Source organism: Drosophila suzukii, chromosome X (genome assembly GCF_043229965.1).
Source record: "Drosophila suzukii chromosome X, CBGP_Dsuzu_IsoJpt1.0, whole genome shotgun sequence".
NCBI classification, from domain to species: Eukaryota; Metazoa; Arthropoda; class Insecta; order Diptera; family Drosophilidae; genus Drosophila; species Drosophila suzukii.
This window is the reverse complement of record NC_092084.1, coordinates 17,645,491-17,668,977: the sequence shown is the minus strand read 5'-3', so window position 1 is coordinate 17,668,977 and position 23,487 is coordinate 17,645,491. Positions and strand designations below refer to the sequence as shown.

The following is a 23,487-nucleotide window of genomic DNA, read 5'->3' as shown; positions in this document are numbered from 1 at the left end:
GGCTAATTTAAATTAATAAAATAATTTAACTACATTTTGATTAATTAATTTAAAAACATATTGATATTTTTTTTGCCTAATATTCGTTGTACCATTTTTTGCCGTGTGCAAATAGAGTTTTCTCGGGCCAAGACCGTTTTGGCCTGGCCTTTTTCGCCTCCTTCACTTTCCACTGACTTTTTTGCCCCTTGGCCCGGCGAAAACCTTTTGGTCTTTCATTTCGGTCAGCTTGCACTTGGCCAGCCAGTCGCTGGGAATGTTTATTGTTGCTGCCGTTGTTCTTAGCCTTCGACCCCTGCCCCCTGCGCCCCCTTTTTTGTGGCTAAATACAAAAGGCAGCTGGTTTTTATGCCTACACCCCACCCCCTTTCGGCCGCCACTGCCAAAGTAGCAAATGTCTGGCTTTCCGGGGGGTTTTCGGGTGACGGAGCCCTTTTTTTTGCGCCGGCTCGGTCGGTTGTTAGTTGCATGAATATGAAGTGGTCTTATAATCCACACCAAACAACAAAATGACCCAAGTGCGAAATTAAAAGGCGAAAATGTGCCAGGGGCGGGGGCGTGGAAAAGAAATGGGGGGCGGGGCGGTAAAAGCAAAGAGGAAAAGGAAGCGGGGTGAAACGTGATGACTGCAAAATGAAGACGTTGGAACCGGAAGCCTCGAAATGTATGCGACACAAAAACAAAACTCCCTCGCTTCGCCCCCCAAACAAAAAACCGAACAATATAGTTGATGTTCCGGCTATAAGATAGCTGCTACTCAGGTTGATTTATTGTCTGTGGATTTTCGCAAATTAATAAAACAAGAGCACGGGAACTGGGGGCTTACTCCGCTTTAATGCCTATCCAATTCAAAAGTGTTCTTTCTGGGTAATGAATTGTCTTATGTGGATTTATTTTTTAATTAATCATTAATTTTTTCTACCTTGAAATCAGAAAGACAACAGTAATGAATAAGGAATTTCTTAAGGCAAACTAAAGTAGTTCTTATTTCCTTTCAACGTTTGTTTTTGCTAATTACTTGAAATACCTTTATATGCATGTTGGTTTATTTTAAGAAATACTTTTTTTAATATTTTTGATATTTAGAAATACAACAGAAATTAAACAGTAATTTATAGGCAATCAATAGTGGTTTCATTTTATTCCAACCTTTGTTTTTGCTTAGAATTTTAAACATTATATCTCTACGATGACAGAAAAAACATATACAATCGACCCCCTTCTTTTACAATCATTTGATAAAATGAAAACAAATACTTCACGTTGAGCTTGTGGAAAATCCCTGAGACTTTTTATTGTGTTTTACCTACATTAGCACTGCCAGTGATTTGTTGCTTCGGGTAATTGAGATTTATTTGATGATATGGATGGGGAAAAAATCAGGATGAAGGGTTAAGTGTGTTGCTCCAGCTCAAAATTCAGCTGATATTTCGGATAAAATAGCGCTGTCCAAAATAGAAGTGCCGGCACATCTTGAACGACTGTTAACCGAGTTTTAATAGCAGCGATTTTCCCATTTCTCCCAGATTCTGCGCACTGGAGAAAGAAGAGATTTGAGATGCTGTTTCTTCACGTTTTCAATAATTATGGATGGGTGTGAAACTTGGATAAATGCAAGCAAAAGTGGATGAAAACTGAGAGAGAGCTACTAGTCGTTTTTTCTGAAATTGTATTTTACTCTTAGGTTCTGTTAACTTTTGAAACATGCGCTGTTTTGACCCATATCACTCTTAATATATTACTTATACCTAGTTTGCTCTTCGAGTAATTCGTATAGCAGCTCAAGGACTGAGTCTCGGCTAATCCTGAGTTTCTAGCAGTTTTTTTCGGAGTCCTTAAGATACTTGTTGCTAATCTTAGCTCGGATAATTTTTAACCCACCTTAACTATTTTTTCTAACCGAGGCTGAGAGGTTTTTTCAATCCCCCATTCAGAAAATATTGACAAGGTGCAGCAATCTTTTAATTGGGTTTCAAATTGTTCAGTGCCTCACTTGGCTTACATAAAAGGATAACGCTGGTATTTACCATATTATTATTTTAAAGAGCTTACGAACAATTTGTTTAAAAAAAATTGTATTACGACCGTGACAGGACTCGAACCTGCAATCTTCGGATCCGAAGTCCGACGCCTTATCCATTGGGCCACACGGTCAGTTATACAAGCTCCATCCCAACCTACCTACATAAGTTAAAACTAAACTTATTATCATAGGAAATAGTTTGTCACACAGCAGATAATCAACTATAATCTTAGTTTTTTTAACTTAAATCAGGATTTATGTTATAAAGTCATGTTTGATTTACCAAATTAATTTTTAAATATATGTTTTGTATTTCTCTAGATTGCACACAATCTGTAGAAGGTAAACCTCTACGTCTTAAGAATTCGCGGTTACTGAAGAATTGATTTGTATGTTTAAAATTTCAAAAGCAGGAAGAAATAGATGTCATTATCTACTACGCATATTTTCTTTATGTTTGTTGGTGAAGAGAAAGTCCTTTGTCATATGGCTTGGATTTCAAGAAATCTTAGGCTTGACATTAAGCCAACACTCAAAGAGAAGCGAAGAGGCATCACTGTACATGCATGTTTCATGTAGTGGCCAACAACAATCATCATCATTAAACTCGTTGGTCAGCGGTATAACTGCAAGCAGCGCTAGAACTGGTTGGGAATTTTCGATAGGATCTCTATTGCAGGATATGACTATGAAAACTAATGCATATTTTTAGGCGGTTTGTTAGTTGTAGTTTGGCCAAATCAAGGCGTACAGCTAAAAAACCGACTGTTTTGAGCAGCTTGCTACAAATGCTATCGATTCCTATCACTTTAAGGAACATTTTTTTTTTGACCCAATTTCTCATTTTTTAAAAGGGGGTACATCGGTTATTTTTGGGATTCAGTTTTGGTCAAAAATACTCATTTTTTAGTGGTTTTTCAGTCGTAGTTTAGCTAAATCAAGGCGTACAGAAAAATGACCGACTGTTTTGAGCAGCTTTCTTCCAATGCTATCGATTCCCATCACTTTAAGGAACATTTATTTTTTGACCCAATTTCTCATTTTTTATAAGGGGGTACATCGGATATTTTTGGGATTTAGATTTTGGTCAAAAATACTCATTTTTTAGTGGTTTTTCAGTCGTAGTTTAGCTAAATCAAGGCGTACATGAAAAAGAAAGTCTGTTTTGAGCAGCTTGCTACAAATGCTATCTATACCAATCACGTTAAGGATTTTTTTTTTTTGACCCATTTTCGCATTTTTTTGTGCATCATCTTTTTTTTTCCAAAAAACGGCAAAAATTAAAATTTTTAGGCTTGAATGCCAATGGATTGGAAATTAAACAACGAACTCAACAAGATGTGACATTCCTCACTCGGACCTTTATTCGCATTATGGCAGCCAAGACACTGATTATTTCTTGCGGAAATAATAAGTAATAAACATTTTTACTGCACTTTTTACGGTATAATATTTTTACAAAAATCTTTAAGACTTATACTTTTTTAAGTAAGTTGTAAATAAACAAAAAAAAATATCGTGGCAGCTGGGAGAACAGCTTCTCAATCAGAATCAGTGTTCGCATTAGTATTCAATTGAAAACAGTGTCGTGTAAGAGGTACAAAATTTTAGTTTTACACAAATAAATAAATAAAAAGAATGGACGGAAAAAGGAGCGGAATGGCACCGTGTAAACCAATTTACAAGTTACAGAAAGTAGAGAGCATTTCAACCAATGGCTACCTAAAATTCTTGACCGAATACAAAAAGCGATTCTGCGGAATTTCCCCACAGGACGTCATACGTTTCGGAGCTAGAGAATGGAACAAGTTGACCCTCCAAGAAAAGGAACGGTTTACAAATATGGTAAGTAAGAAATATCTTAATTATAAAAACTATGTAGAACTTATTAGCACACGTGTGTTAGAAAGAACCTGTGTTTGGGAGTCAGTCCCATGGAGACAGTCCCCATAAATCTGAACGTAGTCCAGTTCGATCTCCGTACGCCCGTGAGAGGAATTCCAGGAAAAGAAAGGAAAGGAAGCTATCCAAATCAATCAAAAACCAAGTCAAGAAGAAGGCCGGACCTCCTACTTTTCTGCCAAGGAAACGCGGCTTTATACCCTTCATGCGCAGGTTTCAAAGGATGAATAAGGACTTGGCGCCCAACGATCTCTTGAAAAAGGCAACTCGCATTTGGTGCCGTCTGCATGGAGACAAAAAAAAAAAATGTTGAGAGGCCACTTTGGTAAATTTATCTCAATTTATGACCTTACACAAGCAATAGTAATAATAATTTTTTCAGAATTGTGAGAACTGGATAGGAAACATTTAAATTTTAGTATTCATATATGGGTATTTCCAGGAGATATTTAAAATAAAAAAAATCCAAAAGTAAAACGATTTTAATTTTGATGATGGGCTTTTCTTTTTAGTGTTCCTGAGCTCTTAATTGTGTATTCATTTTAATTTTGTCGCATTTTTAGTTTTTAGGTTAAGTTGGTTTTGAGGAAGTCCATTTAACCCTTGATTTTAGCTAGTTCTGATGGAATATTTTAATGCGATTTTCTTAGAATACTCTCAAATAATGTCATTTTGAAATAGTTTTTGACTGACTAGGAAATTGCCATCATTTTTTTAAAAATTTAGTTTTCAACTTTTTAGCTCGGGACATGACACTCCCCTACCAAGTTTCTGAAAATACGTTTTTGACAATTTTTTAAAATGCATTTAACTTTTCTAAAATAAAAATTAAATATTAAAATTTTCAAGGGAAAGAAACACTTATGTCTTTCCTGGCGCCCACGAATTTTGGTAGTTGAGATTTTCAGGCGCTTTCCGGATGTTAAGTAAGTAGTTACATAAAAGTAAGGCAAATGTTAAAATCATTAACCAAAATAACAGTTAATTTTAATAACAGATGTTACGGATGATTAAAAACTTACTTTTTCGAAAAACATAGCTCCTCAAGCTCGAAAGCTTTTAGGACACGATAGCTTTTGCTCGGAAAACTAACCAAAACTTTCCCTGTTAAAAAAATGTCCTTTTCTGGTTGGGAAATTTGTAATACCATACTGGGGTGGACTTTACCTCCCACAATGGACCACCTATTAAGGACCACCACCCCCTCACCCCCTCATCAGCCACATCTCTTGGGCATAAGTGCTGGCGCTTCATAATTGCCCTTGTTTGTGGCCGCGTATTAAGTTGTTCTTGTTCCTGTTTCTGATTCTGTTTCTGTTGCTGATTGTCCGCATTGCGTATACGCCGCGTGGCCAGCGAAAGAGAGGGAAGATCCGTATAGAAAGTGCCAGAGGGTAAGAGACAGCCACACAATTGCATATTGATTACAGCAAAACTCCCCTGTCGACAACTCCGCAGTGGATAATAAATTTCCAATTATGATCGGTCAGAGAAGAGGTCCAAAAAAGCAAAAAAAAAAAGCATTCCGAGACTGCGAAATTTATATGTTGAACAAATTGGATTAATTATGAAACCATGAAAATGAGGTTAATTCCTTCTGGTTAAATAATCGTTAACTATTCGACCCGGCCTTTAACCAAATCCAATCCCAGACGTCCGGGGGTATTTCCATATGGCTGGACACGTGCCACATGCAACGTGCAACGTGCAATGTTCAATGTGCAACTGCATCGGTTGCAATTACATGTGGCGTTAATAAAAACAAATGAGTTTCGAGCGGAGAGATCGGCCGCCATTAAATGTAATTATTTTAATACGATTTACAGTTTTGGACTCTTTGCCACTGCCTCACGCGACAACACTGCAAAGTGCTTAACTGCCATTTATGTTTTGATTTTTAATATCCGCCCTTGAAGCCGCCCTTCTGCACTAGGGGCTTATGGTTCTTTTGTAAGTCGTCTTAATAGGCACAGAAAAAAATATTCATATCATTAAAATTGTTTAACTTCAAAAAACTATGCTCAAATAGGTGGGAATTAACATACGAGTATCACATGATATCAAAAGCTTGACTTAAAAATATATTCCTAAAAATATCACACATTTTTCCCTTGATAAGGAACAATAGAAAAAGTCTTATAAAACAGTTATATAGGTTTTAATCTCTAGGTTATTTATGTTTCGATTTTCAATATCAGCCCCTTCTGTACTTGGGGTTACTGGTTCATTGGCTCTTGGTCCTTGCAAGCACAGAAAAAAAATTCATATCATATTATTAAAAATGCTTAACCTTAAAAAAACTATGCTCAAACAGGTAGGAATTAACATACGATTATCAAACGATATCAAAAGCTTGGCTTAAAATTATATTCTTAAAAAAATCACAAGCTTATTAAAAAATCGTGAAGTCTTTTGAAACGGTTATCTAGATTTTAATCTCTAGCTTATTTATGTTTTGATTTTCAAACTAATTTTTCTCGGGGTTAATGGTTCTTTGGCGAGTCGTCTTTATAGGTACAGAAAAAAATACTTATATCAATAAATATTTTTAAGATAAAAATAGGTATAAATTACCATATCACACATACCAAAAGTTGATTTTTAAAATATAGTGTTTAAAATATTCCAAATATTTCAGTTGTTTTTTAATATATAGTGATTAATATATTCAACATTTGTTTTTGTTGAAAAAGAGCTTTTATTCTAATTATAAAAGGATTATATTTATTTTAAACATCAAGTTATGTAATTAATATTTGTATTACATTATATATGTATATATATTATTATTTTTTCAAATTAAACATAATTACCTCTACAATTTTTTGACTAGGTAATATAAATTTTCAAGAATATACCCCCTTTAATATTTTTCCCACTGTATTATCGATGCATCTGTAATTGGTATTGTTGCTATCCTGACTTAACCGATTTCGTGTTGCTGTCATTACCGCTATTGCAACTCCATGGCATTTCTGTACTATTTCGCTTGGTACTTACAGCTTAGTCGCAAATGCGGTCCTTAATGCATTTAAATTTACAGTTTGCTGCCGAGTGAACTGTCATTAACCTTGTTCAATTAAATGTTGTCACAGCTCAAATGCTTTGTATCCACTTATTGGGTAGCCGTAACACTTATTTTAACCGCCATTACTCATTTATTTTTAAAGTGGAAGCATTAACTTATATATTTTATTATATTATATAAGTCAACTCTTTTACTCATGTATTTATTTAATTTCCTCTTTTTGTATTTATTTACGTTGTTTAGTTTCCATTATAAATTAAGTAATAAGAGAATATGAATTTAAAACTAAATTATATGAAGGACTTAACCCCTAACTAATTTAATAATATATCATTAATCATTTAACACTATTTTTTTTTAAATAAAAGCCCCATATAATTAAAAATTTCCCTGTTGACTTTGCTTAGCGCCACCTGTTGTTTGAAGTACTCCAGATTTTTTTACTCTACGCCAGAGGGCGCCTTCCAAAGCTCTTGATAGTTCAATTTGTTTACAATATTTTAATGAATTGACAGCTTTTGTACTATATTTACTTAAAATCGTTAATAAATCATTAATTTTTTTATATCCCTTGAGACTTCAATAAATTTAATTTATTTATGTGTTTCAACCCAATAACTTTTTTTTACTATTTGTGTGGTCTTATAGGGGGTATGTCTAAAATGTTCGCATTTATAATTGCACGTCATGGCTGAAACCGTTGACGTTTTGCCAATTTTGGCTTCATTTTCTGGTAGCTAATCAACTGCCAACTATCCATGGTTGGGGTTTTTCGGGGTTTTTACTGGGGCATTGTAATTTATTTGAATGCCTTCAATAAATAATTTTCTGCCCGTCGACGAGGCAGCGGCATGCATAATTTTGCGATGATTGTGTTTTAATTAATGCAACACACAAAAAACCATGGGCAAGGGGGGTGAGTGGGGTGAAAAAGGGGCCGAAGGGGGGTCAAAGATCGAGCCGTAATAGTTGCAAAAAAACAAGCGGCCAGCAAACTAACTAGCGGCTATTGTTTGGCCACGACGACAACATTTACATGCACTCGCATTTAACCCCCCACACACAAACATGTGCAAAAGGACACACATATGGGAGTGCACAGCGAGAAATATTCTTGGAAAACATAAAAAATACAGAAAAGCATTTTTTGTTGCTTACTCTTTGAAACTCTCAAGCTAAATTACTTTTTTGAGTTTTTAAAATATACAAGGTAAAACATATTTACATGTTGAATGGATTTATGAATATTTTATGTGTACTATTTTTTATACTCGTGTAAATTTGAATCAAACAATTATGTGCTCATTTATTTAATTTCCATTTTGTTAGCCAAAAATAAAGTTAAAAAAAACTCCTTTGGGGTTTTTATTTTACAAAAATTAAACATGTTTTTTAATAATAAGAATTTGTGATGGTTTTTAGTATCCTGAATTAATTTACAACCCTTTGAACTAATTATTTAATTATTATATATCTTATTTTTTAGAATTAAAAATGTTGTCTTAAATTGGGAATTTATAATGGTTTTAAGGGTTCTTAATTAACTTACAACCCTCTAAGTAATAACTAAGAAGAATATAACTATTTTTGTTGCTACTTTTTTTATTTTTTGTATATTTGAAAAGATAAACAAATATTTAACATAGCCTTCAAACACATTATTTCAAAGCGGAAAAATGATTTTGTTGCTAAAATAGCCATTTCATTTTTTCTAAACTAATTTACTGAATTTTTGAAATGTTTTTTCTAGTTTTGTACATATTTTCAAAAACGAAAATGTTTTTAATTGTATATAATTTTAATATAATCGAATTATTTTGGTTTTAAGTATTAAAACAAAATCTTGCAATTTAATTTATATTTAAACTGCGATCAAAAAACTATTGACTTACTTAAAGTTTAAATAGTTGATTTCTGTATATTTTATTTATTTGCTTAAGTTTAAGTTTCCCCTAACTTTTCTCTTATTTTTTCAGTGTGCTCGCCTTAGAACAATGGCCTCAAATTAAAAGCTGAAATCAATGGCCGCTCATCGACCCCCCTTCGCCCCGCCCCTGCGGCCCCCTCCAATTTTCATTCGGTTTGTTCATCGCTTGCATTAAACATAATGCACGTAATTATTATCATTTTGCGGCAGCTTCTACATGCAGTCACACACTTTGGCTCTCACCAGTCGAAATTCAGAAACCCCTCGATTTTCGGTTGAAACTGCCAATTTATACTCCATTGTGAACTATTTATTAGCGCATAACTTTATAAATGAGTGGTATTGGACAGGAGTTTGCGAATTAAAGAGGTCGTCGCATGCATGTATATGTATCCATTGATTTTACCAATACAATTCGGGCCAAGTTAAGTCCCCTGGCAAAAGCCAGTCCATTCAGGAGTTCGGGCGTTCAGATCGGATCATTAGCCCTTGGGTGCCACAGAGTGGGCGATGTGTAATGATTATTTTCATAGATTTCTAATTTGTTGCCCAATTAGCGGCATTGAATTTTACACTGAATGCGTTGCCATTAATCAATGCGTCGATACTTGGACGAGATGGCCATTGAATCGATCGAAGTATCGCTTGATTGATTGAGGCTCTGCTTAATTGAATTACTCACAGTGCGATTATATTTTCAAAGTTGAGGTAAGTTCTGTATTTCTGTAGAACTCATTGCCAAATTGAGGGATAATTGTCTAATAACTGGCACTTGAAACTGACTTATACTTAAGTTTTAATTAATTTTGTGGAATGAATTTTGTCTCGATTTAACAAACACAAATTGAGGGCTTATAAATCAGACAGTCTCAATTTAATTAGAAATTTACCTGTATTGTTTTGAATATCTCTATTTATAATTTCAAAATGATTTAACTGATTATAAAAATTACAATTTGACAGGTTTCTAAAGCTATAACATTTTTATTAAAATGTTTTGTGATTTATTTATAAAGTTGTGTACAAGTTTATATTAGTAAATATCTAAATAAATCAATTTCAGCTTCTATAGTATTACATTTTCGATTTAAAATGTTAAGTAAAAGGCCTGACATTTATTTCGACTTAATTTTCAAATAAAAGTCATATCATAATTGCTTTCCCCTCAAATTGAGGGTTTATAAATCATCCATTCTTAATTTAATTTGATATCCACTTCTTCAAAATATTTTGTATTTTGATTATAATATATTTTAAGTTGCTATATTTTATTTTATATTTATTGTGGTCTATCTATATAAATATATACATTAATATATATAAATAAATTGATTTCACCTTTTATTGTATTACTTACATTGCCTATTTAAAATGTTGAATAAAAGTCTTTGCAATTATTTCGACATGATTTTAATTTAAAGAAATATAATAATTGTTTGTCCCTCAAACTAAGGGTTTGTATACCAGTTATTCTCTATTTAATTTGATATCTACTTGTTTAAAATATTTTGTTTTTTGATTTCAATATGTTTTAAAGGATTGAAAGAAAAGTTGAAAATTTATATTTTATTTTTTACTTTTTTGTGGTCCATCTACATAAATATAAGCATTAAGATATATAAATAAATCATAGTATTACATTTCCGGTTTAAAATGTCAAATAAAAGCCCTGGCAATTATTTCGACTAGGTTTTCAAATCAAAGCCTTATCATAATTGTTTTCCCCTTATTTCTTCATTTCATTGGGTTTACTCTCCTCGGACCTAAACTGTTCACCTGGCAAGCGGACAAAAAAGAGAGCCCCATGGGTCTGGATAATCCAGAGTAGTAGATATGGGTGCAGAATGGCTGCCTCAATTGCCGCTGTCCCCGCAGAAAATAAAGAAAGTCCCTAATCGCATTTGACTTTACCAATATCCCCAGCTGGCATGCGAGCCGCCTTGGCTCGCCCCAGTTTTCCTGGGCTTTTCCTTGGCCTTTTACCATGTTTGTCGTTGGGTTTGTGCCGAACAAATATGTGTAGCCGGCAGAATGCCAACAATATGCAGGTGCATATTGTAAAGGCAGATTGTGGTTTGTCGTTCCGAGTGCCTAACAAGTGCCAGCAAATGTACCGTGAAGAAACCATTTAGGATTAGTTTAATATGATACACAGAAACTGGGTTCGTTGGAGGTGGAGGTGCCTAGATAACGCTCCTGGAATAAGCAAACAGTACTTAAAACTGCCGGGGCAGGACTACTTAAGATGGGGAGTGGTCGGGAGTCCGGGGAAAAAAAATATATAGAAAAAGCCAGAAGCAAACGGACCGGGGACTCTGGCAAAATATTGGTGAGATAAAGCCAAGGCTCAGCCCGAGCTGCACAAAGGAAAAAAATGACAAATTTGCAAATGTTAAGACGGAAAGAAAACATCAACATAAGTTATAGGCTTAGTGCGTAATCGTTTTTCGCAAAGGACCATGGCAAAGCCGAGCCAAAAAAGTGGGTGGTTGGTGGTTGAATCTTCGTGGCTGCCATGTGGCAACATGGGTAATGATGCCACCAGCGAACAAGCTGTGCGATATTTGCGGTTTAGCTGGCAACTGGCAACTGGCAAATCTGGCCAGGAGCAGGGGCAATGGGGGTTCCCAAACTGGAGGCCAGCATTAAATATTCAGGAGATAGGCGGTTCGATGAGGTCATCCAAGGTGCACGACCCCACCAAGTCGTTAGCTCGAAGGATACAGCCATCAATGGCGCATTACTTATGGAAACTAAAATATATTTTAGGTTTTTTATATACTAAAATCATATTCATTTAATTTAATATTTAATGTAACAATGATATCTAATACATAAAATATATATATATATATTATAACACATATTAAATGTTAATTGTTTTAAAAGTTGCTAAGGAGATATCTATCAATGAATCCTCATTTATGGTGACCAAATACCTATGAAAATATATTTTATGGATTTACTATATCATAGTCGTAAGAGCACTACTTGTAAATTAGTTTTATTGGTTTTCAAATGTAACCAAATTAACAAAAAATTGTATTTATATTTTTAAAATTATAAATTTTTTTTTCTTATTTATAAAATCTTAATACCTATAAAATTATATTTCATATTTTTAATTACATTAAACTCGTATGGGAACCTCTTGTAAATTAATATCATCCGTTTTTAAATATGACCAAAATAAAGAAACATTTTCTTAAATTATACATTTAAAGTTCAAACAACCATTATAATGAATTGAAAATTTTGTTTTAATTGCTTACAAAGATTTACAGGTTGCTAGGGATTGGATAGAGCCATTATTGGAACCCCATTTATGGAGGCTTTTTAATTAAGATTATCAATTTTAATAACAATACATTGCAGAATAAATAAAACTTTTAAAAGTAACTTAAATACCAAAGCAATTGTGTATAAATGTATACCTAAATATGGAATATTTACCATAAAAATTGAATGTTTAAAGCGTCCTTTATCTTATTTTCTTTCTTACTTTATTGAATACGAATTTTAAGTTAGTACAAAAAATTATTTTATGTATTTCTCCCTAGTACTGTTATCAGGATTTTTAAATCTGTGAAACCATTGTCCAATTTCCACTTCCTCGTCGTTAAAGTTGGTATCATGTTCATGCCGTAAATCACGATTTCCGTGCATGTAATTGACATTCGGAATATAGCCACTCCATCTATCTGTCTCAGATCTCAGATCATCGACTTATCTGCAGCCCACGGAACACCGTCCGCCTCCATTAGACATTAGCCATGCGGATTTCCCTGGCTGTTCAAATTAAAAATTCATAAAAGCAGAAATGCGAAATTATGATGATAAAATAAACACAGAAAAGAAGCCGCAGACGAGGCGATGGCCAGCGACAGGCTAAAAGAGCCGGATAAGTGCACTGGGAGAAAACAGTGTCACAAATGTTAAATAAAAAAAAAGTCAGATAAATGCATGGCATATTTTTATTCCCTCTTATAATAGATATTAAACGAATTTACGTAATTTGAAGATTATATTTATGTTTTTTAATATTGGTTGTTTTCCGTTTTTGAAAGACTTTTAATTTATTAATAATCAAGAGTGATCTTACAAAAAAGATTAATACGAATAAAATAAATACTTAAAAAGGAAAAAATATATATATATTGATTATATTTTAATATAGAATCTTTTATTATTTATTTTTCATACTTTGGTTTTGAGGCAATTGCAAAATAATTAGTACTCTTTTTATTAATACGAAAAAATTTGAATTACATCATAATAAGTTATATTCTAATTCAAAAAAACTGATTATAATAATAATAATAAAGAATGAAAAATATTGAATATATTTTTGTTAAGGTTGTAAATTAGTTTATTTATAATGCTCATGATAAAACATGCTGTTATTTTTTTGATCTGAAGTAAATAATTATTTTAATAACTTAAGTCGACAAAATGACGGAACATATTATTGTATAATTTTAAAATTAGCTTATTTAATTTGCTCATAATGATATAATGATTTATTGAAAATTAATGTTAATAACTAATTAAGTTTTTTTTTTTGTTTAATTTTCAATTATTAACCTATGATTGTCGAACTTTCCCTGAATATGGTAAATGCTCAAATCAAATTTGTATTTCGTTTCCGTTGGCTGATCTTTTAATATATTTTTTACAGTGTAAGTCCAGGAGGCGGGGTGCCGAGAGGGTGGCGGAGTGGGTGGTGGGTCTGAACGTGACATTGGCCGGCTACTGTGAGAAAAAGCCAGCCGCAGATTCGGACCCAGCTCCGGCGACTTGAGCGCTGATGATGTGGATAAAATAAACATGGGACATTGGTTTGGTCGAGGGGGGCGTGGCCAGGGGGCGGGGGGAGGCCGAAAGGACGAAAGCGTGTTTAAACATTAAAAGGACCATTAGATACGCCTTAAAGTATGCTTCAAGTAGATTATCTTCCATCAGTTTTGTTTGCTTACTCGGAATTGTTTCGCTTCATTTTTCTCGTTTGCAAACACACACATAAACCAGGGTTTACTTAGCCTGTGTGCGCGAGTGTGTGTGTGTGTGGGTGCGCTTTCCTTTTGGCCAAGGGAAAGCATCTTTCGGAGGAGAAAGCCAAAGCCAAAGACGAAGAAAAGCCCGAGACGAAGACGACGTTATTATAAATTGTGCGCGTGTCCTTGTAAAATAACATCTAGTGAACCCAAAAGGCCCTAGAATCACCCAGAACCACCCAGCACCACTCTGGACCACCCTGAACCACCCTAAACCACCCCGCACCACCCTGCACCACCCTGCACCACATTCTGGTCAAGTCGTGGCCCCGGCAATGCTTCTTAAATTACCAAGAAGTGCGCTCTGGGTGCCTTTCCTTTCGGCCATGGCTCACGGCTCATGACTGATGGCCGAGCCGCTGGTTGGGTGGTGCAGAGTGGGTGGTGCAGAGTGGGTGGTGCAGAGGGGGTGGTGCCACCACCCACCCCACAGCCTTGACTCAATTTAAAGCCATCCAATTGCTCGTAAATTTCTATTTCCGTCCTTGGCGACTCGAACGCCCGGAGATCGAGAGGTTTATCTTGAAAGAACATCAAGGTCTTATACCTGGTGAAACGTTAAAGCCTCTACGCTTGGGTAAAAATATTATTTTATCATATTATGTTTATATACACAACAATTCAATGAGTTAGTGAAATTATTTTACTTTGAAATTCGTTATCGGCTAATTAAACGTGAAAAAAGTGCTATTGTTTATTCATACATTACAATTCAATGAGTTACTTTAAAAAAAAGTGTTGGTGGTTACTTAAATTTACTATAAATGTTGTTACATTTTTAAAATAAGCTTAAAAAATGTGTTACTTTTTTGGTAAGGTCTAAAACAATATAGAAAATGATAAAAAAAATTTGAAAAATATTTAACATAAGTTCCTTTAACTGCAGAAAATCAGTAAATTACGAAAATAAAATATATGTTTCCCTTTTTTATTATAGTAATAAATTAAATTTTATTAGATATAACTTTCTGATACAAAAAACATAGAAAATGCTTAATAAATTAAAAAATATTTAACCCAAAATATTTACCCATCTAAAAAATATCAGTAAACTATGAGAAAATAAAAAAGTATTTGAGACTGCATTTCATTCCCATAATTCATTATAATTTCAACATTTTTGGATTATAATCATAAATGACATTTTAATAGATATGACTTTCTGATAGTAAAAATAAACAATAAAAATAATAAATTGTTTGTTAAGTACCCCACTTTGTTTTGGACTACCTTACCACTGTTTTCTCTTCTTTTTTACTCTTTTCCTAGGAAATATGTACAATCGATATTGGATCTTGGGACTATCTGCAATTAATTAACACCTGCAGAGTCCTAGTTTCTCGAGCTGCCTGCGTATCAGCTGAGTGCTATCACCAATTACATTAGCACCGCTTCGCAGATGTCCTGGCAGCCGAGGTCCTGCCATTCAGTCATGCGCCTCGCTATCCTGTGGCTGTCCTCCGGCTGCCTTCTGCTGGTCACTCTAGTTGGGGCCCAGCAAATCGGCCAGGAGCTGCTCATCTCGAGGATGGGCAGTTGGCAGGATGAGCTGAAGACCCGGAATCTGGCGAGGGCCACGAGTTACCTGACCAGGAACTACATAGCCAACAGGATCAACACGCTGGTCGTCCGGCAGAGCTGTCTAGAGTGTCCCCACGAGATGAGCCACCGCCAGCGACAGCTCGTCGACCAGATCCTGGAGAGCCTCGCCCCCGATCTCAGTGTCCTGCTGCCCAGGAAGACGCCCCAGGAGACCTCCTGGGAGTACACCCTTTTCGTGGTCAAGGACCACTCCGCCTTCAAGTCAGTTCCTAATAATTTACCCTCCATTAATCATTGTTGTAGGTTTATCTTACCTATATCTAAGTAACTTGTTTTTAAAAATTTGTTTTGCGAATCTATCAATCAACTTTTAAGTTATATAAGCCCAAACGATCCTAAGCTTCAAAGTTTGTAATGTTTGTATGGACTGCATTATGCCAGAAATGTAAATAATTTAAATGACTAATATTTGTATGGTATTCATATCAAATTTCATTTTTAATACCTATATTTAAATATATATATTAAATTACTTTTATAATTTTGTTTAGTATAAACCAAATATTACAACTAAATAATATTTCTTACATAGTAAAGAAATACAAATAGTACAAACTAATAATATTTCTAATATTTTCCTAGTAGGTAAAAGCTTATTGTATTTATTGAGTACATGCAATAACGCCCAGTGAAATAACGAAAATGCTTTCTTTTATTTTAAAAAGTGTTTTTTAAAAATAGAAGCTTCAAGCTTAAAAAATTGGACGTTATTTTACTGGGCGTTATTGCAAGCACTAGTATTCAAAATAGTGTTGATAAGTTCTTTAAGAAAAATAATAATAATAAATCGTCTAGGCTTGACTTTAGAAACAGGCGATTTGAAATGTACTTGATTTAAAAATATATATTCTTTATTTATTATATTTTGAACTTATTTTATTTTGTTATCTCCTTATGCATTATCTGTTTATTTCTTTATTTTTTATATTTTTAATTTCATAATACTTGTATCTTTAGCAGAGGTAAGATGTTCTCATTTCCCTAAATATTTTTTTATTTATTATATTTTTAATTTATTTTATTTTGTTACTTCTATATGTATTATCTGATTATTTCTTTACTTTTTATAGATATCTAATTAGCCAAGACCTTTGATTTTTCAATTTCATAAATGTCATATCGTCTTTTGCAGCCGAAAGGTGTTCACCTTTCCCTACGAGTTGCTTGAGAGGGAGTTCTTCTGCATGGTGGTGGTGACGGAGTTCCAGAACCCCGGGACTGTGGAGCGGACTGTCGGAAGCATTGTGGCCGCCAATCTGCGGCTGGCCTTTCTCAACGTGGTGGTGGTGGCCCAAATGGAGGACGGCACGGTGGCCACCTACAGCTACAAGCTCTTCAAGGCCAACTGCAAGCCGGGCATCACGGTGAGGCGGATCAACCACTTCGACAGGGGCACCGGGAAGCCGCTCCAGGTGATGCGCGACTTGTATCCCGTGCGCCATGGCCACCTGGGCGACTGTCCACTCAATGTGGGCGCCAACCACCTGCCGCCCCACCTCATCTACAAGCGGCACCGCCATCCGCCGCCCTCCAACGAGACCATTCCCGCCCAGGACGTCTCCGGGATCGACTGGGATCTGCTCCAGCTGCTGGCCAAGGCGCTGCGGTTCCGCATCCAGCTCTACATGCCCCACGAGCCCAGCCAGATCTTCGGCGAGGGAAACGTTTCCGGATGCTTCGCGCAGGTGAGTTAGGGATATTTCTAAAAATTGTTTGCATAAGAAAAGGCTAAAGATTATAGCTTTGTTTGATACATATTCTCATATAATATACTTTTGGGTCAGAAGAGTTTGAACTTCCATTTAATTTTTTTTAAATAAACATTTTCAAATTTTTTTTTGAGGAAATTAAGATCTGTGTTATGTTTTTGTATCCTTTTCAGTTGGCGGACGAGAGCGTGGCGATAGCCATCGGTGGACTTAGTGGCTCGGACAAGCGCCGCTGGCAGTTCTCCCGGTCGACGGTGTACCACCAGAGCCACTTTGTGATGGTGGTGCGTAGGGATCGGTACCTGGGTCGCTTCGGACCCCTGATCCTCCCATTCCGCGGGAAGGTGTGGGGTTCGATCATAGTGGTGCTCCTCCTGGCCATCCTGGGCACCTGTGGGCTGAGATCCCGTCTCGGGTTGCGACGTCCTCTGGAGAACCTACTGCTGGTGTTTGTGGGCAATCCGATACCCACGCAAAGGGTGCCGGGAACGGGATTCCTGCGGTACCTCTTGGCCAGCTGGCTGCTCCTGACCCTGGTGCTGCGGTGTGCCTACCAGGCGCGATTGTTTGATGTCCTACGGCTCTCGCACCACCGCCCCCTGCCCCAGGATCTTATTGGTCTAATTAAGGACAACTATACCCTGGTTTCCAACGGGTATCATGACTTCTATCCCCGGCCACTCACTCGTCGGCTGGGCGAGTCCTTTGCCTCGCGTTTCGAGCGGGTTCAGAGGGCAGCTCCGGGCGAGAGACTGACCACCATCTCGCTGATCAGCAATCTGGCCTATTGGAACCACCAGAACCGCAACATCAGCCAGCTGACCTTTGTGCGCCAGCCGATCTACATGTACCAGCTGGTCATCTACTTTCCCAGGAGCTCCTTCCTGCGACCTGCGGTGGATCGCAAGATTAAACAGCTGCTGAGTGCCGGGGTGATGGCCCACATCGAGCGGAGGTATCTGCGGTACGTGGACAAGCCGGATGTGGCCGCCAACGACCAGCACCTCCTGCCCGAGATCACCCACAAGATCATGGCCGGGGCCTATCGCATCCACGCCCTGGTGATGGTCCTGGCCACCGGGCTGTTCCTCCTGGAATTTCTCTCAGGTCGCTGGGAGGGCGGACTTCGCCGCTGGATGGAGTGGGTGCACAAATCGGATGATGGGTCAAGGAAATAATTTCTCTTCTCAATACAATAAGATTTGAAAATGATTTTATTAACATTCACTTCATTTTTTTTAATATGTATACAAAACCAATCTTAATAATAATAAATCTAAGGACCATTTTTCTAAAAACATTTGAATAACACTACATTTAAAATCATCTTGTGTCCTTCTTTTTAAAGCTTTCTTTAGATTTATAGACCTTCTAAAAATAATTTTAAAAAACTCAGTATGCACATATTTTGTATTTTACATAATTAAAATCCACGTTAAAATATAGGTACCTACAAATTAAGTCTTAGCAAATTAATACAATTACAGAAGAGTGCTAAAACTCAATTTTTTTTAAATACGAATATTAAAATAAATTAAATTGAACTAAATAAAGTAAAAGCACAGTAAATTGCAGGAGAGTTTTTCTATCATTATTCTAGTATGGGTGCCACAGAAATATTTTATAAAGATGTCTAAAAGTATGCAATGAACAAAATAACGTCGTATTTCGGTTTAGGTTTATCTTCTGGTCTCAAAATATATTTTTCATATTTATAGACACCTCTGGACTTCTTGATTAAAATAGTTTTGATAATAATAATTGTTTTGGATATTATTTATCAATTCAAAAAGCTTTTAAGAAAGTAAAGGCTATGATAACTTGTAAATAGGGAACCAATTGGCTAATTAAAAGCGCAGTTCTTTGTTTATCTTGGCCTCTAAATAAAAACCAGTGAAGGGAATACTCCACAAATCGACCAGATGTTGCATTTCCAGTCAGAAGGTTTCTTCATTCGTCGCTGGAGGAATTTGCAGAGGAATCTGTGGAGGTGTCCATGGAGGAACCTAAGTGGTTGGCGCCTAAGCCAGACATGCTGCACTTAGATGGATTTTTGTGCGGTGGCCGGTTGGCCTTAAAAATTGATTTAAGTCTTGTAATGCAGGCGGGGTGGATCCTCCTTTTATTTCTCCACATTTTTTTTTTGCCCAATCTGCCTGCACCACTCCACCGGCCACTCGGCACCACTCGGCACCACTCTGCACCACTCTTAGCCATGTGTGAGCAGCGGCAACTGGCCAACTGGCCGAGCGGCACGGAGCGGCACTTGAGTTAAGCTGTGCAAACGTTTGCATAATCACGTTCCAATTTAAATTGCTCTATTTGCCGGGGCTGCCACTGCCCACTGGAAAAACCACCCACCCACTCAGCCACCCAAACGCCCACCACCCATCGTTGTCGCCTCTCTCGAATTGGAAAAACCGAACCACTTTTATTAGCCGTGGGTGGGAATGTCTTCCCACCATCCACTCCATCTATACATCCATCCATCTATCTATCTATCTATCTACTATATGTATCTGTATCTGCCCCATCTGTTTGCGGAGACTACGGAAAAATGGAATTCCGTTTTTACTTGGTCGCCATCCATCTGTGTGTTCACTCTTCAAATCACTGTTTCCTGTCGGTGCGTAAACAAAAGGCAACAGTTGATAGTTCCGAGGAAAAGCCCATCGATTTGATTTACATAGCATGCATATTCCCATCGAAAAGTAGTCTTGTCGGACATAAAGTCGACATAAAAACATTTCGGTTTAAGTGGGGCAAGAAATGTCTGGCTGGTTTCAGATATCATTGACTCAAATTAATATTTACCAGGGGGGGCGATATATATTAAACATTTCTAGTATTTTATAGTAGCGCACAAAGAAGTCCGGAGAGGTGGAAAATACTTCTTTCGTTTATTTTGTCAGACAATATTTGTTGTTTGAACCGCTGGGTTTTTGTTTTCAGCATTGTAAAGAAATGCATAGGGAATTCAGAAGAGTTTTTATGGCGCTTTTAGCTAGTTTTTACTTCGGCGGGAAATCAAACAATAATATTTCTGTATTTTTTTCGCAATTTTTTTATTTTAACAATTCAGTTACCTATTTTTAAAAAGCATCTACATATTTTGCGGGAACTCCTTTGTTTTTATTACGGCTTTTTTTCGGCATAACATCTAGTAGATATTGGGTATTTTTAGCTAAGGTATTGTTGTACCAAACGAAAAGCCAAAATATTCCAAAATTTGATATTGAAGGAATAGGTAATATGTATTAGGTAAGACAAGATACAACCCTATTCAACCTTTTTAGATCTAATACGCAGGTGTTCGGATATCTTTATCACCTAGTGATATTGATATTGTTTAGGCATTTTCTAATCAAACACTTTGCGTGGTTTACCAAATTTTCGCAATGCTATTAAGCTTATGTTTTTGAACTAAGCTTAATTTAAAAAAATAAAACAATTTATAGATAAATACAATAAGTGTATTGATGATTGATGATATTGATGATATACTCTATATTAAAATTCATTTATTTTTCTCAAAATACCAGTCGTTCCAAATAGCTGACCAATAAATTTGGAGTGACTATGAATTTAAACAACACACTTTGACTTGTTTTAACTCGATACTAGATATTCCTCAACTTCAAGGCCAGTAGTTGCACTTTTCGTCCTTGACAATTGGATCTCCGCTGCGTCCCTCGTCCTGCGGCTGTTTGGGCGGGAAGACCCGATGTCCGATTCCGGGATTAATCTGGGTGTTGTGGAACTTCATCATCAGCATGTCCCAGTCGTAGATAATTCCGGGACGAAGATTGAGCCCGTTCCTTAGCATGCGGAACATCCGGCAGATGGTGTCGTACTGGGGTCTCTCGTAGAACCCCATGCCGCGGCAGTAGTTCAGGTACATGGTGAACTCGCAGGGGAATCCCTCGCACAGGACCTCCACACTCACCGAGATCTTCTTCTCGTGGATGCGCTCGTATTTCTGCAACTTGGTGGAGGCCTTCATATCCTGCCAGGGCAAAGAACCCCTGTTAAAGTACATAAGGACATAGCCCACGGACACCATATCGTCCCGCCTCGAGGATTCGATGCCTTCGTGGGCGCAAATGGAGGAATATCGGGCAGTTCCGGTTAGAGGACGTTCCTCACGATATGGTATATGCACACCGGTGGTTATGTCCAGGAATTTCTTCGACAGGCCAAAGTCAATCAGGTACACCTGCTTGGACATGGTGCCCAGGCCCATCAGGAAGTTATCCGGCTTGATGTCGCGATGTAGGAATCCCCGGCTATGGACGTACTCCACCCGCCGGAACATTTGCTCGGCCAGCAGGAGCACCGTCTTGATGGTGAAGGCCCTCTCGCAGAACTGGAAGAGTCGCTCCAGCGAGGGTCCCAGCAGATCCATTACCATCGCCTGGTAGTGCGGTTCCTTGTGGTAGTACCTGATCCTGGGCAGCCCGTGGGCGGGTCTTAGAGCCCTGTACAGTCGCCGCTCGTAGTTCAGCTGCGGATGACGCACCCGGCTGCTCTCCACCTTGATGGCCACCCTTTCGCCACTGTGGATGTAGATGCCCAGGTAGATGTCCCCGAAGGACCCGCATCCTATCTTCCTCACCACCTTGTAGTTGCCGATTCGCACCTCGCGGCTTTGCGACGATCGCAGTCGCTCCATTGTATCACTTTAATTTCCGGTTTAGATTTAGGTCGTTTCCGTTTCTTTGTGTGTTAGTCTTTCGATCCGAACGGGGCTCAATGAAAATGAATGTGTGAGAAGAATAGCAAAGTCGTCGGGTTCTTGGATCCCCTTTTTAATACTTTAAAAAGCAGTGATACACTGATAGAAAAACGTAAAGAATGCAGAGATTTTATATTCATTTAAATATTTATTCTTTGTCTATCTTCCATTGCTTTTATTAGTTTTAAATATGAAAATTATAGTTAAATTAAAGATTTGTAATGCATTTTAATACATCTTATCCATCCAAATTATGCAAGTTAATATGATCTGCTTTGGTTTTTAATTCAAATATTTACCACGAAATATTAAATGTGTAGGACGGTTGGAAAATATTTCAAATAGGCTCATCTTAAAAACAGAAAACTTGAATATTTTCTTATGAAAATGAAGTCAAATATTTAACAAGGAAAGTTAAAGAAAATATGTTCTAATTTTTAAGATATAATAATAGATTTTTAAGAATCTTATAAAACATATAATAAAGACTAGGCGAAGGTGCTTAAGGGTATCACTTAAAATGGTGTCTAGAACTATGCAGTGTAAAAAACTTTAGTTTTTAACCATCCACAATAAAAAACTGATTGAGGTACATACCTCCGGACACAATTATATTCCATCATATAAACCTCAAGTGATTTCTTTGGCACCCCTGAAACATTATACAAATATTGATTGGCATAAATCACAACAAGTTTGAAAGTCTAGATTCCTGCTCGATATTAAGTATCGTAGTTAGGGGCTGCACTTTAAGTGCGATTTAAGCGAATCCTGGGCTACAATCGAACCCAATCCTTTAATGTGCCATCCTGTCGCCGCTGTTTGTGTGGGTGTGTACTTGTGCGTATCGATTATCCTGGCAGACGGCGGCATCCGTAGACGGAGACACAAATGCACAAATGAGGAGGATGTCGAGGAGGTGGTTGAGTAGGAGGATGAGGAGGAGTGACATAGGCAACCCGAGGTGGAGGCCAAGTGGAGGCGACGAGGACGGATCAACTAGCCAGTAATAATGTCTTTCGCTGACATTTGACATTTCGGCTATATATCACTCACATTGTGACAACTGGCAACTTGGCATTCAAATATAGCAGGAGCACCAGGAGCCGGGCTCTCAGATGTTTAAGAACAATAAATTTGTGGGCCTTCGGCCTGTGCGTGTGCCACCCACTCAGCCTCCTCCCGTCTTCTCCACCATCATGTCCGCCATATCCCCCGATTTGCCTAACCCCCGGATCGCCCCAAACATATATACGTGTATATCCCCCTGGCAAATGTTCGGCAGCAGCCTTACTGGCCTTACTGCCTGCAAACCCAATGACAAGACGGAAGCGACATATTTGAACTGGAATGAAGCGGGATTGAGGCTGCAGCCGGGCCATTATCATCATCAGTACAGAGAGAGAAATTATGTGGTTTAATATAGTTATATTTCTTTACATTAGTTACATTTTCTAGACTTCAAGGACAACCTACCACAAAATGTAGCTTTGTATGCCGTCCAAAT

General features: G+C 37.1%; 2 protein-coding genes, 1 long non-coding RNA gene and 1 other non-coding gene across 4 annotated transcripts; 2 read left to right on the top strand and 2 right to left on the bottom strand.

Annotated features, from left to right (window-relative positions):
* Window positions 1–2,081: 2,081 nt before the first annotated feature.
* Window positions 2,082–2,154, bottom strand: TRNAR-UCG (transfer RNA arginine (anticodon UCG)). The gene has a single exon. It is a non-coding gene; the product is annotated as a tRNA-Arg (tRNA).
* Window positions 2,155–3,572: 1,418 nt separating this feature from the next.
* On the top strand, window positions 3,573–4,396 carry LOC108005265 (uncharacterized). Its single transcript, XR_011604762.1, has 3 exons — window positions 3,573–3,868; window positions 3,930–4,250; window positions 4,308–4,396. It is a non-coding gene; the product is annotated as an uncharacterized lncRNA (long non-coding RNA).
* A 10,970-nt stretch (window positions 4,397–15,366) lies between these two features.
* On the top strand, window positions 15,367–18,423 carry Ir11a (Ionotropic receptor 11a). Its single transcript, XM_017068320.4, has 3 exons — window positions 15,367–15,737; window positions 16,669–17,221; window positions 17,419–18,423. The coding sequence occupies exons 1-3, from the start codon at window positions 15,367–15,369 to the stop codon at window positions 18,421–18,423; spliced, it is 1,929 nt and encodes a 642-aa protein (XP_016923809.2).
* Window positions 18,424–20,867: 2,444 nt separating this feature from the next.
* LOC108005224 (casein kinase I) lies at window positions 20,868–22,010 on the bottom strand. The gene has a single exon (XM_017068414.4). It carries the CDS (start codon window positions 21,915–21,917, stop codon window positions 20,883–20,885), a length of 1,035 nt encoding a protein of 344 aa, XP_016923903.2. The 5' UTR covers window positions 21,918–22,010; the 3' UTR covers window positions 20,868–20,882.
* Window positions 22,011–23,487: the final 1,477 nt, after the last annotated feature.